This window comes from Myotis myotis, unplaced genomic scaffold (assembly GCF_014108235.1).
Source record: "Myotis myotis isolate mMyoMyo1 unplaced genomic scaffold, mMyoMyo1.p scaffold_m19_p_9, whole genome shotgun sequence".
NCBI lineage: Eukaryota > Metazoa > Chordata > Mammalia > Chiroptera > Vespertilionidae > Myotis > Myotis myotis.
In genome coordinates, this window is record NW_023416401.1 from 80,102,858 (window position 1) to 80,122,515 (window position 19,658).

Genomic DNA, 19,658 nt, shown 5'->3' on the forward strand with positions numbered 1-19,658 from the left:
CTTTTAGCTTCCAACTAGATTTGTAGGAACTTTTAGTATGAACTCATTTTTAAATACATGCATTATAACCTAAACATCAGGAGAGCACTTGTCTATGTCTTGGTTCCTATGTCATTCATTGTGACAGAATTTGAATTTCCAAAGCTAACATAGGAGCAAAAACATTTTTCAAATGCTCCTGTAATCTTTCTCATGGGGTAATAGGAGGAGGGCCAGAAAGTCTACCTCCTCTTGCTGTAAGTAAATTGTCTAGGAACAGAATGTCTGAATTAATAGCTTACTTCCTGTAACAATGATCATAATGATAAGTGCTAAGAACATGTAAGTTTCAGGATCCTACCCTGAGCATTCTGTGTACGTCACATGAGTCAACTGTTTAAATAGAGTCTGGTCCCTAGCAAGTGTGACATGAGTGTTTGCTTGCATTATTATCATATTACCTACTTCAGTTAGATAAGAACTCTTGTGTTCATGTCTGAGAGATGAGAAACGTAAGGCTTAAAAAGGTCAGTGACTGGATCAAGGATAATGAGTTGGAGTATTTTGGCTACAAGTCCAGAACACACATCTGAAAGCACTAAAGCAACAAGAATGTGGATCACCTCAGAAAAATAAGTTCAGTAGAAGCAGTGCCAAAACTGGCTACCTCATCAGCTCTCTGTATTACCAAGCACCCTAGTTCTTTCCTACTTCTTCCCTATTATCTTTAAAGTATTGGCTTTCATATCGGATAAGCTTTTCCCCTCATAGTCACAAAGTGGCTATAGCCCCTCCAAGCGTTATAATCCCATGGGACAATAGCCAAAGCTTTCCCAGAAGTTGCACCTACAACTTCCATAATCTATTTCCATGTCTCTTTGACCAGAATTGGGCCACATGCCCACCCCTAAAGCAATCACATATTCTGGGGAGGGAACCAATTTCAGCACTTAAGTACATTTAAAACTAAATCCTAAACAAAATCAGAAATCTGCCCCCAAGAAAGGAGAGGTAGTGGAGTTTGGGAGGCTTGCAACATTGGCTAACATGTTTGGCCCAAGGTTGCATATTTCTGCAGTGATGTGGGGAGTGTGATCAGAGGAGGGTCAAAGCTGCCTGCTGCTGGTGTTGCTGCCAGAGGAACCCCTTGGGTCATAGTAAGCATAATAATGTCTTTCGTCTTTGGGTGGATCTACACTGGCTTCAGCTGTGTGCTCCTGTTCCTCGAATTGTATAAGAAATCTAGAAAACTTGTCTACTTTGGTCTGGACAATGCAGGCAAAACCACTGCTCTACACAAGCTCAAACACGACAGACATGCTCCAACATTACATCTGATATCCAAGAGCTGACAATTGCTGAATTGACTTTTACAACTTTTGATCTTGGTGGGCATGAGCAAGCAAGATGAGTTTGGAAAAATGATCTCCTAGTAGTTAGTGGGATTGTCTTTCTGGTCGACAGTGCAGATCATCCTCACCTCATGGAATCCATAGTTGAACTTAACGTTTCAATGATTGTCAAAACAATATCCAATGTGCCAATCCTTATCTTGGGTTACAAACTGACAGAACAGAAGCAATCAGTATAGAAAAACTCTGAGAGATATTTGGGTTTTATGGACAGACCACAGGAAAGGGGACTGTGACCCTGAAGGAGCTGAATGCCCGCCCCATGGAAGTGTTCATGTGCAGTGTGTTCAAGAGGAAAGGCTATGGTGAGGCTTCCGCTGGCTCTCCCAGTACATTGACCGATGTTTGGACAGTGAAAATAGGAGTTTTACTTCTGGGGACTGATCCTATTCACAGCTTCCTCATGAACTTTTCTAATAGAACAAGAAAAGCTCTCCAACCACCTCTGGTATTGAGAAGCCAAGATTCTCTGTCAGCTCTCACTTCACCCAGTGGCAACATGTGCTCTTCTCCACATGGTTGGAGGTCATGCTGCCCATGTACTGGAGTAAGTCAGCATCCCGGGCCTCGGAAGCTGGCAGGATTTGGCAGGTGAAGCTGAGTGCCATCAGCAGGCAACTGAAAAGGAAAACATGTCTCACCACCGTGGTTGATTTATGATTCCATTTTTCAAAGGAAGTGCTACTATAATTGGTTTATCTTCTAACATTTTGAGTTTACAATCTACTTGGTTCAGGGTTTTCTGTTCTTTTTGTTTTGAATCTAGTGAGTGGCATTTAGATACTTCATACAATTATGCAGAGGTACATGTTGGAGGCCAGAGCTCGGTCAGGTGAACTTACTCCTGTTGGGTCAGCAGGTTAGTGGGAGAAGCTCCCCTATTTGTCTAACTGCCTGTAGTAGGTGGCATCACCTTGTGCACAGAGAACTTGGAAAGGGCAGAACCTGGCCTCACAGGTGCAGCAGGTATCCACTGTGGCAAGCGAGGGCTATTCCCCGTCACGGAGTCTATAGCAGATTGCTCATTGAGGAGGAGTTCGTTAGAGAGTGGGTTATTGTTGTTATTATTACTTATAAAGTTAACAAATTTCAGCAAGTCTTTACTTTTAACAGTTGAGAAGTTTCACTTCTCTCTCTTTTCTGAATAGAAAACTTTCCTGAATAGAAAAGTCACACAGGACAAAGTTAACAGCAGAAGGGCTCTTAATTCTGTGGTTTAAGAACTTAAAAATCTGGTGTTGTAGCATTAGGTCAAAGCTTGGAAAGATTCACTCAGCAGGCTTTAAGTTTTCCACTTGCAGAATTTGCTTGGGGCAAAACCAGATGCATCAGGAGCTTTGAGATACCAAGCACCAGAGACACTGGTTGGGGTGTTAATCAGAATCAACACATATAGTACTTATTGGTGCCAAACATTGTGCTGTTTCACATGTCAACTTGTTTAGCCCTGGTTCAATTCCCGTTCAGGACACATGCCTTGACTCTGGGGAAAAACCTCTCAATCAGCCCTGAATCTTTCAATCTTTTGTTCTTCCGGTGCATACGATTTTGTCATTATGATGATGTGTTGAAGGCAGTGACTCTTGGTATCCACTCAATTCTGCTTTCCTTATTTTAGTAATCTTTAAAAGCTAAGATCCTTTTACCAATCCCTGCACCTCACTCCTGACCCAGGCCTGAAGCCTGAGGCATGGTGGCACTTGAGAGCTAAGTAGGGAAATGGGACAGATAAAAGAGTGTCCTCAGGAAGAGCCAAATGTTACCTAGAGGCACATATCCCCCTCCACCTCCATCTCAGGAGAGAGTCAAGCAACCCCACTGCCCACTCCCTGGAGAACCCACTGTTGCTTGAGTGGTCTGCATCTCAAATGCTTCTCTGATTCCTCCCTAAACATAAAAGACTTAAGAGAGTATTTTTGAAAACAGTATGATTCTCTATTCTGGGCTTTGGACACAGGACATTTCACTTGAATCTCTAGCAGTTCCTGGTCTCGTCAGTGAAGTGCACACCTCAACTTTTCCTCTACAAAACCCCTTCTGGAGGTTGTTCTGGGGAGAGCAGTGACAGCCTAGTTGATCCAGTGCCTAACAGACTCATGTTTTCCTGCCACTTACTGTGGTAATGCATCAAATTAAATTGAAGAGTCTTCTCTTATTAGAGTATCCATTTATCCTGATTTGCCTGGACAGCATAATTACTAATAGAGCTTCTTTCACTCCCAAAAGAATCTGGTTTGAGTATAATCCATTTTCAAGTTGTGAGTCAAGGCAGAAAAGGTTTGCTCTGTTTTGGTCATTTTTACAAAGTCGGGATAATAATAATAATGTTTTTCCCATGCATCTCAGGATTGTTTTAAATACAAGTTAGATATGAAAAGACTTTCACAAACCTATATCAACTAATAACAAAATCAATTATAATAATGCAGGGTGGGTTATCAATGGCCTCCATCATCCCCTGTAAACTTTGCCCTCTGAAGGCAGCCAACCAGTGGAACATCAGACAGCATGGGGCCATGTCAGGGCAGACAGATCTTCTCTTTAGTCTCATTTCCAAGACTGCCCCTTTAAGGGCAGCAAAGAGGGTAGAAAAAGAAACAACCAGGAGCTGACAGTCACTGCCCACAACCACAGCACTCAACCATGTAATTACTATCATCAGGCCCACTTTCCAGAGGTGGAAACTTAGACATAAAGACACTGAGGAACTTGTCCAAGGTTGGGTATCTGATAAGAGGTGGAGCTAGATTTGAACCAGGCAGTCTAGTGTCAAGGTCACAGCACTGCTGCGTCCTGCCCTATCTGCCCATGTCTTCCCTGGTACAAGCACACAGCTCTTGCAACAGCCCCGAGGCTCCTTGTGCAGACCTCACAGACCTGAACCCTCAGGCCATTCTCTGTCAGCAATGGGAGAGCCACACAGTTCTGACCCTGACCCCAGATCTGACCCTGACCTTTGGCTTATATAGGTTTTCTGCTTTTTTTCACAGAGTGAGTAGGAGAGGTTTGGAGAGACCCTACATGGGGTTGGTTACCAGGTCAATAATAAAAAGCAGAGATTATAAATTCATTCAGCTCCTGTGGTGTGATTTTTTTCCCCTGACCCTTTGCTGTGAGAACATGACACCTGTGGGGGTGAGTGGGAAGGGGGTGAGTGGGAAGGGGGTGAGTGGGAAGGGAGCCAGGGGAAGAGAAACTGAACTTTAAAACTGAACTATTTCTTTGTTTCCCAGGGCCAGGCAAAGCCTGGCAGTGTAGGCATTTGATACATGTGGTCGAACTGAGCTTGCAATGCATATGCTGGGCCAGGCCTACCAAACCCAGAAGTTTCATTTGCTGTACAGTTGGATGGCCCACATCTGTCTTGGAAAGAAAATGTGTAGCCAGAGAGTGCAAACATGCTATTGAATGTGCATGCAATGCTATGTGGGAGACCCCAGCTGGCTTAGCACAGCAAATGAGACTTCTGGGTTTGGTAGACCTGGTTCTGATGATGAGAGGAAGATATGGGGGAGGGAAGGAGAATGGTGGCTGAAAAGAGCACCCTCTGCTCTTCCTAGCCATCAGCTTCTAGAACTTACTCTTCCTGGCAGGAGGGCTTCAAGAGAAAACATCCTGGACCTGTGGGCCCAGCAGAGGCTGCCTGTCCTGGGCCTTCTCCCGCAGCCAGTAGGCGGTCCATGTTGGGCACAAGGAGGCTGCTGGGAGGCTGAAGATCATCTAGGGGGGCTGGGAGGACAGCCTTAGGGGACGCCCTGATTACAGTGGGGCAGCACTCCTCTCTGAGTGAGGGAGAGGCAGAACAAGACCCTCCCTGAAGTATTCGGCCAAAGTCAGGCTTTTGCCAGATGTGAGCCTGGTATATGGGAAACTGCCAAGAGACCTGAATTCTGGTCCTAGATGCAGGTGTCATATGACCCAGCAAGTGAATGAACCCTGGGGTCCTCTCAGTTCTGCCTGTGAAATCAGGAGCCCCTCCCAGCACTAGCGCGAGGTGACTCTCAGAGTCTAACTTGCCTATTCCTCACTGTCTATTTCTGTTCCACACTACTTCTTTTCTCATTTTTAGTTTAACAGACATTTGTTCCTTTAGTTGAACAACCTCTACACATAAAATAGATGGCCTAAGATTTTTGAATGGAAGGGAATTTAGGCCTTAAGAGGTTTTATGAGTCTGCTCCATGTTTTCTGGAAACCATTTAACTGAGCCTTTTAAGACCCCTGATGGCTGCGGTCTAATGGAAAAAAGCTCCACACTGTGTATTTCAACTTCTCCCTCACAGAATGAAAAAAAGAAGGGCCTTGGCCTAGACTGTCTTTGGGCATAAAACCATTAGATCCTGACCCCTCCAGTGGCCAGCCAGCAGGGTGATGGGTCAGATGTGATCAGTGCTGATCTAGTGGGTCTCACTGGGCTGATTGGCCAGGTGAGAGGGGTACACTTGGATGGCTCACATCTGTCTTAGAAAGAAAATGCTTAGCCAAGTCTGTACTACATACTGGAGACATGCCTGTGGATTGGTCACTCCTAACTCAGGTGAAGAACCAGGACATGAACCATCCCTAACTTGTCAGTCCCCGTTAGAGTTACCTGGGGAATCTGAAGTCAGTCAGGGCTGCTGTCTGTGGGCCTTGTGTGATTGTAACATCTTTGCAGTCTTTAAAACTGAACCATTTCTTTGTTTCCCAGTGCCAGGCAGGGTGGGCGCTTGATAAACGTGGTTGAACTGAGCTGCAAGGACACCTTGGGCTGGTGGCAGTGAGGGAAGGGGCTCTGGCACTGGCGATGGTCGGAAATGGGGGTGGGCTGCAGGGCTGCTCCCCAGCCTGGTTGGGGGCCTGGTGCTTCTCTTGAGTCTGGCGCAGTGACTCTCACTGGGAAAACTCTCATGAACAAGATGGGGCACTGGTCTTGGCAACACTCACGCTTATTGAGTATTTTAAAATGCAACCTTTTTAACACAGTTGAGGATGGTTGAAGGAGAAACGGCCTTAGGTGATGGAAGGAAAAGTCTTTGAGAGACAGGGGCTTCAGCAGGAGCCAGGCGCTGTGAGCAGTGACTTCACCTCTCTAAGCTTCCCACTTCAGCTATGCACAACGGGAGTGGGTGAGTGCTGAGTTCTTCCCAGCCTTCTCTAAGACATGGGCAAGGCTTGCTAACTGAGAGAATGGAAGGGTGAAGACAGCATTTCTTTGTTGTTGTTTTTTTAAAAAATTATTTATTATTGATTATTTTTTAATCTTTATTGTTGAAACTATCACATATGTCCCTTTTCTTCTCCCATTGACCCCTTACAGCCCACCCACCACCCCAGGCCTCCACACCCTATTGTCTGTGTCCATGGGTTAGGCATGTATGCGTACAAGTGTTTTGGTTGACAGCATTTCTTTATGCTAGTGCTCTCTCCATCACCTGTTAAACATGAGCACCACCCCTGCCCTTGGCCCCACAGTAATAAATTGTGCACGGGAGGGGCCAGGGTGTGGTCCCATTCACCACTCTCTTCCTCAGCTGCAGAGCCTTCTCACTCCTGGGGCGGAATGACTCAGCAGCAGCAAAGCATGCCCAGGAGACCTTCCCTGTGGTTCCTGTGCTGCAAGACTGCAGGGAGCTGAGGTCAGTGACGGGGTCCTGAGGGCTCTGACGTGTTTCCTCTGTCTGGGCAACGGCCAGGAAGGCGCTTTGACCTTGGTGTTCTGCCTACTGGTACCAGGGCAACAGCGTTTGTCTGCAACATGAGTGAAAGCACTTTTTTAAATTACAGGTAAAAACAGCCTTCAGGCACCTCTCAATCAGTGAACTTGATTTGCCTTTTAAAATGATCTTTACTTACTTGACTGCTCAGTGACAAGCCAGGTGTTTAACGTTTTCAGATGGTCGGTCGGGAAGGTGATATGTGGATGTGGCAAGCAATCACTCAATGGACTTCTTGTCGTATTTGTCAGCAATATGTCTTTGAGCAAAGGTGAACACTATTTTCATAGTAACCTATAAATTCTGGCTTTACGTTCATTAAAAACCTCGTACCTTGCACTCCTTATGTGTTAGAAGCTGATATGGCATGTGTTGGCTGTGCTATCTCAGATGTCAGACAAGGAAGCAAGAGCAGTGACTGGGCAGATCCCCAAGAATCTGGTGTGGAAGCTCTCATCCTCATCCCTCACACTCTCTCACCCTAAGCCAGGGGTAAGGGACCTTTCTTCTGCCAAGGACCATCTGGATATTTATAATATCATTTGCAGGCCATACTAAATTATCAACTTAAACATTAGCCTGCTACATTTGGTTATTTAATTAACTCGCCCCTAATGCCTTGGCAGGGCCAGGCCAAATGATTTCATAGGCCGTCTACGGCCCGAGGGCTGGACATTCCCCACCCCTGCCCTAAGTAGATGACAGAACGGCCTCAAATTCCTTATGCACAAATGTCAAAATCCTAAGCCTCTGTATTCTGCCACAGCTCCATAGCGTTGCCCACCGCCAGCCTGCATCATGCTCACCAGAAGCTCTGTTCTATGGAAGTGTGTGCAGATGGGCATGTAGGTGGTGGGCGTGCAGGCGGGCGTGCTTGCGGACAGCACTCTGAGTGCCGCTTCTTTCTGGCAATGCAGCAGCTCTGAGGTGCAGGAGGAGACGCTGCAGGAAGCACCCTGCCCTCATGAAGCTTGGAGACTGGTTTGTAGCAAGAGATGGACGTTAATCTGATAAGCACAGAGCTGAGAGTACAATTCTAAACTGAAATAAAACATATACAAGAAACAAATCTAGTTTTAATGAGAGGATATACTAAAAGAAACTGACCTTGACCTTGTCTTAGGGCAGCCTTCCCAGGATTGGCTGTATGGGAATAAACAGAAGAAGGGGGTGGGGCAGAAGGTGTGCAGGGCTCTCAGCAGTGGGGACAGCAGGTGCAAAGGGCCTGTGGAGGAAAGCATTGGAGGTGCCCAAAGTGACTAGAACAGAGGCCGATGGGGGTGGATGCTGCCCAGCCAGCCAGAAGCGCTGGCAGACACAGACCAGCAGCTCCTCACAGCCCCCTTGAGGGTGAAAGACCCTCCATGGGACTGCAGTGACAAGCTCTAATGACAGGCTGGGGTCTACCTGGCAAAGAAGCTCATCAACTCAGAGTTTGTGGAAGGTGGGACCCTGCTCTCAAGGAAATGAAACTGCATTGAGGCAAGAGGCAGAGGAAAGCAGGGAGGACAGGGGAGACTGTGGAAAGCCCCTCTCTTTCTCGTTGGGTGGTTGAACAATGGTTTCCTTGAGTCCTCCAGCCTTGAGCAAGCAGTTAGTGCCAGCCTCAGGGTGAAGCCAGAGAAGATGCCAGGAGTGTGATGGAGAGCAGCTGCCATTCATCGAATATGCAGAAAAGGGCAGGTCTCATCTGAGGATAATATTGGTCATGAATGTCCTATCTTAAAAGGTGTGTATTTCAGGCAGGAATCCGGGAACTGTGTGGCCAGTAGTCCCTCAGGGGGAAGCCATTGTCCTCATGGGCCCCAGGTTAGAATCTTGGTGTTTGTCACTGGATCCCTGCAACTCTTCTGCTGTTTGCTCCCCATTTCCAGGGGCCTGACTTGGAGCAAGGCACCCTCGGGTTCTTTTGTCTTTCACAATCACACTTTTAAAACACTCCTAAAAGAATTTCGATTCTGTTAGAATAATATTTCCTTTCTCCTGTGAGAGGAAACCAGTTGTTTGCCTATGTCTGAACCTGCTGACTAAAAAGGGGAGAAAGGTCCCACTGAAAACGAAAAGAGATAGTGCTGAACCCAGGCACATGGTCTAAGAGAGAGAGAGAGAGAGAGAGAGAGAGAGAGAGAGAGAGAGAGAGAGAGAGAGAAAGGAAGAGAGAGAGAAAGGAAGAGAGAGAGAAAGAAGGCAGAGCATTGCCTGTATTATTTTATGAAGAAATGCCTGAAAAGGTCAGGGTTATATTTACTTTTTAATATATTTTTATTGATTTCAGAGAGGAAAGGAGAGGGAAAAAGAGATGATGAGAGAGAATCATTGATCAGCTGCCTCCTGCATATCCCCTACTGGGGATGAAGGCCGAAACCTGGGGATGTGCTATTGACTGGAATCAAACCCGGGACCCTTCAGTCTGCAGGCTGACACTCTATCCACTTAGCCAAACTGGCGAGGGTAAGGATTATATTTTCAAAGAAGCCTGGGGACCCGCCCCCCTACACCCAGCCATGACCACACTGAAAATGTGCTTTTATGTATTCTTTGTAACCTCAGTTTTTCTTGAAGAGATGATATAATAATTAACCCAAGTTTGACACAAGAGCAACAGAAGTCCCCAAAAGTTAGAACTTGGGAATCCCCTGTCACCTGTCCCCGCCACATCCAGAACATCACCAGGAGCCTGAGGAAGTAGCACATGGTTTGCCATGTGATATGCAGCGGGCAATCTCATTTCCTTTGCACATACCTTACTTACTTCCTGATTGCACTCTCAGGTTCCCACTCCTCTGACATTGCGTGATGCGGTGGTTTGCTGTCTTATTTTTGCTTATTTACACACTTCTGGTGGACTACCAGGATTTGGGGCAGATCAAGGCCAGAACTCAGGGTGAATGAGTAGGGCACTGGGAGACATATGAGCTGGGTTTCACTAAAACCTATTTGTTCAAAGTAAAAGAAGTCAGGCTTTCTGGATTGCTTAGAAAAGCTTATTTTTGTGATTCAAACATGAAAACGGGATTCTTAGTGTGAGGAGATTCTGAAAGAGGATCTAGCATGTGGGATGTGGCAAGCCTCAGAGAGGAATAGGGCCTCATCCTGTGTGTAGACACTCCAAGGGCAGCAAAGCCGGAGGGGCTCAGGGAACCTTCCAGTGTGAAGGAAATGTCCTGTATATTGATGATGGCAATGGTTTCAGGGAACTATTTACTAAAAGGAGCGAATTTTACTGTATGTCGATGATATCATAATTTTTAAAAAGAAATAAAGTCCAGCAGCCAGTGTTGGGCCTAGCCAGATCTTTCGGGGGCCTGTAGATTGCAGATCTTAATGCTTCTAGTTCCTAATCAGTGAGCTGTCTGCTCTTGAATCTTAGGTTCCTTCCTCTTTTCCCCACCGAGAGAGAGAAAGAAGAGCAGATATGCATACATTACCTTGACAGAGAGTTTTAAAGACCCTGAACTGTAGTTGAGATGCCACTTTCCTGAGAAAATGAAGATTGCAATAGTGCCAAAACCGGTTTGGCTCAGTGGATAGAGCGTCGGCCTGAGGACTGAAGGGTCCCAGGTTCGATTCCGGTCAAGGGCATGTACCTGGGTTGCGGGCACGTCCCCAGTAGGAGATGTGCAGGAGGCAGCTGATCAATGTTTCTCTCTCATTGATGTTTCTGACTCTCTTTCTCTCTCCCTTCCTCTCTGTAAAAAATCATTACATATATTAAAAAAAAAAAAAGGTTGCAATAGTCACTTCTTCTGAGTGTGCAGGCTCTGATGTGCCGTAGGGGAAATCCGCTCACTGGAATGAGTCATGGAAGTGTCTGTGACTTCCCTGGTTGGCATGGGGTGTGGGGGATTGGTGTCCAAACCTACCACCGGCTTGCAATGCCCCAGCTGGCAGACAGTTGAGAAAGGTTAGGATTTGCCTCAAATTCCCACTGCGAGAGTCCATGCACAATGGGGCCTGTGCGTTATTTTGAACTGATGCTTCCTTTCTCCTTTGCAGGTTCTGTTAGGGGCAGAAGTATAATAGTGGGGACCAGCTATAGTTATAAGAAACATTCATCATGCTCTGTTAATCGTAATTATTCTGTTCTGATTAGAGAAAGCACCTTCTAACCTGGCTGAGTGTTGTACGCCCTGAGACATGGGAGCTAACATCGGAATGCAGTCCATCCTCCTTTTCCGAGAACTGCCTATAATTATGGAAAGATTTACAACTTGTTGCAAAGCAATCTGGTCCCAAGGTGCCAGCCCTTTGCAACCCGACCCCCAGCCCCCATTGCCTGTAACCTGTAGCCATCATACCATGTCCACTTCCCCATGCCTGTAATTCCTACTGTCCCACGTAATCTTTGTCCTTCTGCCCAATATAAGCAGCTGTCTTATGGGAAGGGGTAGAGCAGATTTTTGTGGGTGACCTGCTGTTCTCCTGTACTGCCAGCAGTATTGCAATAAACGCTCATATATGATTCAACCCTGTCTCTGCTTAATTGCTCAAGTAGTGACAGGCCGCCCAGACCCATTGTGGTCTGGTTTCAATTCCTCTTTGGTGTTGCTAAACTTGAGGGCCCCATGTGGCAGCTGAAGGTGAAGGTGAGCAGCCCTGGGTTCTTCCTGGGCTGGAGCCAATTTTCTCTGTCTCCTTTGGGTCCCAAGTAAACAAGCAGGGGCTCTTTTAAAAATATTTTTTTATGAATTTCAGAGAGGAAGGGAAAAGGAGAAAGATAGAAACATCAATAATGAAAGAGAATCATCAATCGGCTGCCTCCTGCATGCCCCCCCCACTGGGGACCAAGCCCACAAACCAGGCACGTGCCTTTGACTGGAATCGAACCTGGGACCCTTCAGTCTGCAAGCTGACGCTCTATCCACTGAGCATACCAGCCAGGGTAAGCAGGGGCCCTTTAGGGTGTGTTCTCCCCTTCTCTGTGGCCTCCCTAGGAGCACAATCGAAGCTAACTCTGTACCCCATCCTTTAACGGGCTTTGTGAGTAGGGTCAATGGATCTTGGAAGCAGGATTTTAAAGCTCTGGGGCCACTTCTCTCCCTGTGCCAACATATCCCTTTCTAAGCTTTGCTTGATGCCCCCAAACCTATCATGACACTGCCTCTAGGACTGACAGCATTCATTCTAAGAGACTGCACCTTGCCTTGAAATAATACTTTCCATTTTCCCAAAGACCTTGAACCTGCCCTCAAGACCCTCACGATCTCAACATAACCTTTTTTTTTTATTCACTTATACATCCACTAATTTAGTGAAACATAACCTAGCCTTTATTGGGCACCTGCTGTGTGCCAGAACCTGTGCCAGCTCACCTCGTATAATCTTCATGGAAACCCTGTGAGGTGGTACTGCTAGCACCTGTTTTTATAGCCTTAGAGGGGTTTCATGATGCTCATGGTCATGTGACTACCGGGTGTCAAATCCAGGTTATATGACACCCACTTTTCATGCTTACAAGGAAAACTGTGCAGCTATCTGCCCATGGTGACACATAGATAAGTCTAGAATTATTACCTTTCCAAACAATTTCACTTCACAAATCAAATAGCAGCACACTCTTTTGTTCTTTTTTAAATATATTTTATTGATTTTTTACAGAGAGGAAGGGAGAGAGATAGAGAGTTAGAAACATCGATCAGCCGCCTCCTGCACATCCCCTACTGGGGATGTGCCCACAACCCAGGTACATGCCCTTGACCGGAATCGAACCTGGGACCCTTCAGTCCGCAGACCGACGCTCTATCCACTGAGCCAAACCGGTTTCGGCAGCAGCACACTCTTATTAACTCCTTGAATGGCCCACTTGAACCTACAAGTCAACATCCCTGCACTGGCCTATAGTCCCTATTCCCCCTTCACTTGTACGTCTCCATTTCCACCTCTTCAGCCTCATCGTGGCCACTCTCCCCCTTGCTCACTATGTCCATGCCCTCTGCCAAGACTCTTGTGAGTGCAGGGTATTTGCACAGGCTGTTCCTTCTACCTGGACTGCTCTCCCTTCCACTCTGCTTTTGACTAAGCCCTGATCTTCTTTAAGTTCTAGTGTTAAGGTGAGCTCATCAAAGATTTTTTCCAGTCCTCAGTTTCCTGCTGTGCTGTGCATCTCTTCCCCAGCACATATCACGTGTTTCTGTTGACGGTGGCAGGAACAGAACCATGTGGGGTGAGACCACACCTGGGTTCAGCAACCTCGGTACTTGGGCTCTGGCTAGAAGAGAATTCAGACCCAAGACCCAAAGTATAAGAGAACATTTATTTGGTAAATCACAGAGATAGAAAAGGTAATTCCTAGAAGAAATGAGCTAAGGAAACAAGTTATAGAGGAAAAGGAAGGGCCCTTGGAGCTTGGGAGTGAGGAAGCTAATGGTTACATGCCTGGGGCAGGAAGGGGAAGAGAAAGGCACTGGTGTGCTCCTGGGAGGGAGAGCGCACTGGGTTCTCAGTCCTAAGGGTTTTAAGGGTGAAGCTTTTAGGGGAGGTGCCAGGAGAAGGTCTTAGTAAAATATCCAGCAGCTTTCCAGGTGTGACTTTTCAGGGTCTAGGTCTCCACTGATTGATTGGTTGGCACCAGGGCAGGGGGTCATAATTCAATGCAGCTGGTCCTGAGGTCAGCCATGGCTACTTTTCTGGGCCTGGAGCTGAAATACAACTGAGGCCTAGATATTATCTCGAGAGAGGAAAGGTCAGGGGGTCCAAATCTTATGACTAGCAATATGCTAGGGAAGGAAAGGCCACCCTGAGGGTGAAGTCCCACCCTACAGTTGTCCCTTGCTAGGCACCTGGGGCTTTCTACCACATTTCTAAGTTAAATGCCAATTGGGGGTGATCATTTATTTCATGTCTCTCTCCCCCACCAGAGTGTAAGCTTCTCAAGGCAGGGACTTATCACCATGCCTATCACCGTGCCAGGAACAGACTACCTGCTCAATAAATATTTGCTGAACAAATCCAAGGAAAGAGATTAGGTCCAAAGGGAAGAATAGAAAACCATTTAATTGGTAAAATCAAATTCTGAGTGGTGCAGAAGTACCACCTTGGGCTTCTCCCCCCAGGCCCTGCCCACTGTGGCACATCATGGACAAGCTGGTAGCACTTGCTGAGGTTTGAGATTCCCCTTCGATCCTAGATCTAACAATGTGAACAAAAGCAGAGATTATACAGGTTGACTCTCAGCCCCTCTTCCATAAAAACCACCCTAATTTTGAAAGCTGGGGAATAGTTTTGTAGCTAACTGCTTGTTTATATGGCCCTGGTGTCTTGCTCAGAGTGGTGTCTTGTTTTGAGAATCTTAAGTTCAGATGAGGCCTGTAAACATACATGCTACTCCCAGGGAACAGGAAGTGAGGATGATAGGGAGGCCCTGGCCCCTCCCCCCACCCATGTTCTGTAGGCCAAGATGGCCCGGTAAGAGTTCTTGCTCCTGGGTCTTCAAAGTGTGTTTTGATCTTCTTATGTTAAGAAAATGCCCCTCCTCTGGAGGAAGAAAACTGAAGGAATGGGTCCTTGAAAGGCAATATGATAGCTACCTGGGAGCGGATCCTTTTGAAAAATAGAAGGTCGGGTAGTGGGGACAAATTTGCAAGTTACCCTCTCTCCTCTAGATCTCTGGCACAATTGATCTGTCCTTGCTTTGCCCCCTTCAGCGAGTTCTTCCTTCATATGTACCTACTACTGAATTTGGTGTTCTGCTAGTCTGCCAGACTCCTAAGGACAACGCTGCTGGGCCACTTATCTTGCTAGGGCACTGCTTATAGTAGCAGCCACCTCTCAGTCCCACACACCAAAGCTGTCAACTTCATCCAAGATGGATGTTGAAATCTCCAACTGCGCCTTCATAACAATAACTACTCAATTTAAAACGGTAGAATTCAGCATGATCTAGCTGTATAAAAATATTCGAATATTTGATGAATTCAATTTTCTCCTAACTTCTGCTTTATTAAAACTTTCAGAGCACTGTATATAAAAGTCAGCCAGTTCCACCAACCCAGAAAAAGGGGCTCAAAAATTTTGTATATTAAAGATGTTTCTAATAACCAATAGAAATGAGAATGATTTAATACTCCATGGGACCTTGTTATGTGGAAATGATTGTTTGACTATGATCCATAGACTGAGACTCCCTCATGACTGCTGTTTGCATATCTCAGGGAGCAAATAATACCAAACCTTGTGCAGAAGGACACACAGCTGGGATTCTAGAGATGCCCCAAGAAGGATTGTTTCTTTAATTCATCCCAACAAATAATCTAAATAATCCTTTAAAATGCATTGACACAAGTCCTTTGTATGAAGTTGTTATGGTTGCAGAAGGAAAAGTAAATAAACATTTGTGCACACAGATAGAACATGACATCCTACAGTGAAAACAATCTCCTCTGAAAAAAATCTTTCAAAGTCAGAGATGATGCCATGAGCTAGTGATGGGTGTGGAGCGACCTTTAAATTCAATTCATGGAATTTGCATTGTTTAATGATGGAAAATGGGGGTGGAGAGAGGGGAGGTGGACAGACATGCAACCCAAGGCACACTGTTATTTGTTTATTTTCTATAAGTGATATCGTAAGCAAGGGTTTTGCCCGTGTTCTAGTTTATCTCCAATAAATAAATATGTACAAATATACTGAGTTTACAAAATAGTAGAAAAAAAATCTTTGTCACAAAAGATACACATTTTTCCCATTCATAATTTCATTCCTAGCTTAGTTGAACCAAAAACCCTGTTTAATGATGTTTTAAAGGGTGTACCTAGTTTTTTCCACCGGAAATTAAGATTCCTCAGTTTCTTGAAAATAAAGGCCCTGACTTGGCCTGCTACTCATTATTGATCCCCATATACTCAATTCCAAAAGTTGGAAGCTGTCTGAAACCATTCTCCTCAAACCATACTGGCAGATAACCCCCTGCAGATCTTGCCAAAATACCGATTCTTATGGAGTCAGTGGCCTGGAGCCCAAGTTTCTGCATTTCTAACCAGCTGCTGGGGGAGGGCAAAGGCAACCCCCATTTCTTGTGGGGAGCAAGTTCCAAGTGAATGAGGTGAGAAGGCCCCTCTGAAGTGGGAGACATTCTCAAGGGCTTGATCAAGGTGAGGGCCTGGCCTGGGCATCCGCCAGGTACCATCCCCAAACTCCCAAATGCCCCCAAAACAGTAAAGCTGGTTTTATTTTAGCCTGCAAATGACAAAAACAGTGAGTCAAAATGGTAATTGGCATGAATCAGGCAACTCATAACTTTCTTAAACTATCTCCTGGGAGATGATTCCTTTTTCTTTCAATCTAGAGCAATCATGTGAACATTCCAACACTGTTAAAAATAACAATAACAACAACAATAATAAAAATGAAAAAGGAAACTGCATAAAAGCTTAACAACAATGACCACCTTTCAGTCCAAATCAAAACAACACCAATAATAAAACCCAGGCTCACTGTTTAAAAAATAAAAATAAAAACTCCTTGGGTTGACTTTCTAAGACAGTCCAGCAACATTAATTTAACAAAAAATGCCTCTCACATCTTAACCTTTGTTAAAATGATATTGGCCCTGGAAGCATGAAACTTCAGGATAAATTCACAAATCTGGTGAAAGAACAAATGCCCAGCCATTCTTATTTTTAGTGTTTTTGCTGTTTCACATAAGAGCTCTGCCTAGGCCTTAGGCAGACAGCTAAAAGTAGAAGTAGAGTCAGATGCAGGTAAGGTGACTCAGAGGGGTTGGCCCAGTTCCTGGGAAGGGAAAATTGGGAGGAATGAGAGGGGAAAATGAGGCTTGGCTTCATAAATGTGAGAGGCTGGAAAAAAAAATTCACCAACATAGTTTAACTACCACTTGACAAGTGGGAGTATATAAATACATAGATAGGGGAGGTTAGAAAGAGAGCAGGAAGGTAGGGAGGGACGCAATATGGGGATGAAGACATACAGGTAGGGAAATAGAAAAAAAGTCCTAAATACTTAAAAAAATAAATATCTTAGTCATCAACATGACACAATCGCACTCACTAGTCCATCGGATCACAGTCTGCCCAATAGTGCTCACCCCTCCTGCTGTACAGAAGGCACGGAGCACTTTGCAATCTTCATATGCATTTTAAAATTGCCGTCTCTGCCCAGTAAGTAGTCTGGTGACATCATGGAAGTAACTGGGGTGCATCCTCCTTCCAGTCCCTCCTCCCCAGCCATTCCTGGAGTCAGCAAAAGAAGGGATGGGGGTCTCCTCCAGTTCTGATGCCAGCTAAGGTGCTTTGGGGACAGCCGGGAGGAGGCCAGGTAAGGGCCAAGCCCACACCTGGGGCCAGGGAGGGAGACCCCTCAGAGTTTCTGAGGCATCTGCTCTGTCCGCACGTGCTGCAGCACCACCTCCTTGGAGGGGACCCCGCACTTGTACTCCAGCTCAGCCTGCATGGCGCCTTGCTTCTTGCGCAGGTGGCAGAGGAGCGCCAAAAGCGCCACCACCAGACACAAGCTTGCGATGGAGATGCCAATGAGTACGCCAGAGTGCACGGAGCCTGCAGGCCTGGGGCTGGAGGTGACGCCAGGTGTTGGGCTGACCGGAGACTCCCCAGAGCCCCCGTCGTCGCCGCCGCCTCCAAGCACGGGGATGGGGTCACAGTCGTTGCCAGTCTTGACCATGCCGGGCCCGCAGATGCACTCATAGGTGCCAGGGAGGTTTTTGCAGGAAAGGGCGTTGATGCAATTGCCATTGGCGCACTCGTCGATGTCGGTGCACACTGAGCCCTCGTCCAGAATGTAACCGTCGGGGCACCGGCAGGTGTCCGGGTAGTTGGGATCGCAGTCGGCTGGGCATTCGGTCTGGTTGCAGAACATCTGGCACTTGTGCTGGGCGTGGGGCACGGGAGCGAAGCCCTCCGCGCAGATGCAGCGGTACGGCGGGGAGTCCGTCTCCTTCAGGGGCTGGCACTGGTACTCGCAGTTATTTCCCAGGCACAGGTCCGCAGACTCGACGCACTCACCGTTCACCAGCTCGTAGCCAGGATGGCAGCGGCACTCGAAGCTGCCCTGCGTGTTGACACAGAGCTGGGGGCACGGGCTGGGCACCTGCATGCAGTCGTCCACGTCCTCGCACCCGTGCTGGTCCGCAGCCAGCTGGTAACCCACATCGCACATGCACGAGTAGCCGCGGGGCACGTCGGGGTTGCGGTGGCATAAGTGCTGGCAGCGTTTGTCGCACTCCTCGGCGGCGGTGCAGGAGCGCCCGTCGGCCTGCGGAGCGGTGTCCGCGGGGCAGAGGCAGCGGGACTCCCCGGCGCTCCGGTTGCACACGTGCTCGCAGCCGCCGTTCTCCACGCCGCAGTCCCAGGCGCCCGGGCTGGCCCGGCCCCAGCGGCCGTCGGTCTCCCCTGGCCTCTGCTCGCACGCCAGCTCCATCCCAAAGGGCGCCACCTCGGCGGAGCTGCCCAGCGGCAGCGCCTGGAAGTCCGCCCCTCGGGCCCCGAACGGGGTGCTGTAGTTGACTGAGATGCTGGCGGTCGCCGGGGCACCCGACCGCACCGCGAGAGGCTTGCAGTAGGCTGCGAAGTGGAACTCGCAGAGGAAGCCATCGGCCTCGGTGGCGCACGGCTGCTCCTCCCAGGACGGCTCACCTGTTGCGGGGACCCCAGTCTCCGAGACGGCCACGCACAGCGGGCCGCAGAGAGGCGCGGGGGCCTCGCGGAGCCGCGCCCACCTGCTGTAGCTGGTTTGGTTGTCGCCCGTCACCCACTGGAAGCCCCGCAGGGGATCTAGGTGACCCGGATCGCTGCAGCCTGGCGGGAGCTTCAGGCCAATCCAGAGGCGCGGACTCTCGCCCCCGCCGCCGCCGCTCAATAGAAGGGAGATGACATCAGCGGCCACCGAGGAGCGCACGGTCATCAGGTGGCCCCGCAGGCGCTCGCAGACCTGGCTGGCGGCGAGGAAGGTGGCAGGGCCCCGGAAGAGCGCAAAACAGTCTTGTTCGATGCACTGGCTTCCTTGGGGCTGGGGCTGGGGGAGAGCCGGGAGACCCAGGGCTGCAGAGCCCAGCACCCCGAGGAGCAGGACCCGCAGCATGCTGGCCCGCACACCGCGTGCAGGCGCCGGGGACCGCGCGAGCGCCACCGCCGGTCCGATCCCGGCCGGTTCTGAGAGGCGCGGGGCGCTGGTGGCGACAGCTGTTCGCGGCTGTACCGGAGCAGGAGTGTCGGGCTGCGTGGTGCAGCGAGGGCGAAGCAGCCTTTGATATGCCGGCGAGCCAGGGCGAGTTTATAAGAGCGCAGCCCTCCCTCCTGGACGTTCGGGAAAAGGAAGGAAGTGCTGGTGGGAAGGGCTGATGCTGCATTCTCGGATTACTGGGTTCTGCCGACTCCTAGAGCCCGCCCTCGCGCCCGGGATCTCCAGGCCGGGATGCGTAAACGCGCCCAGGCTCTGGGCGGTCCTGGGCGGGGCTGCCAGGCGCAGACACCACCCCTGTCCGCAGGGCGACGCTCCGACTCCCTCCACTCGGGCTCCAGGCTCGCCGCCCATCCTAATCTCTTGGTCCCCTTTCTTTTTCTTCATGAATATGCTACTAGCATCCATTTCAAGGATAGCC

At 48.3% G+C, this 19,658-nt stretch overlaps 1 protein-coding gene and 1 pseudogene across 1 annotated transcript; one reads left to right on the forward strand and one right to left on the reverse strand.

Annotated features, from left to right (window-relative positions):
* The first annotated feature begins 1,148 nt into the window (after positions 1 to 1,148).
* LOC118662488 lies at positions 1,149 to 1,775 on the forward strand (annotated as a pseudogene).
* Positions 1,776 to 15,614: 13,839 nt separating this feature from the next.
* THBD (thrombomodulin) lies at positions 15,615 to 19,429 on the reverse strand. The gene has a single exon (XM_036322410.1). It carries the CDS (start codon positions 19,136 to 19,138, stop codon positions 17,402 to 17,404), a length of 1,737 nt encoding a protein of 578 aa, XP_036178303.1. The 5' UTR covers positions 19,139 to 19,429; the 3' UTR covers positions 15,615 to 17,401.
* Between the last annotated feature and the right edge of the window lie 229 nt (positions 19,430 to 19,658).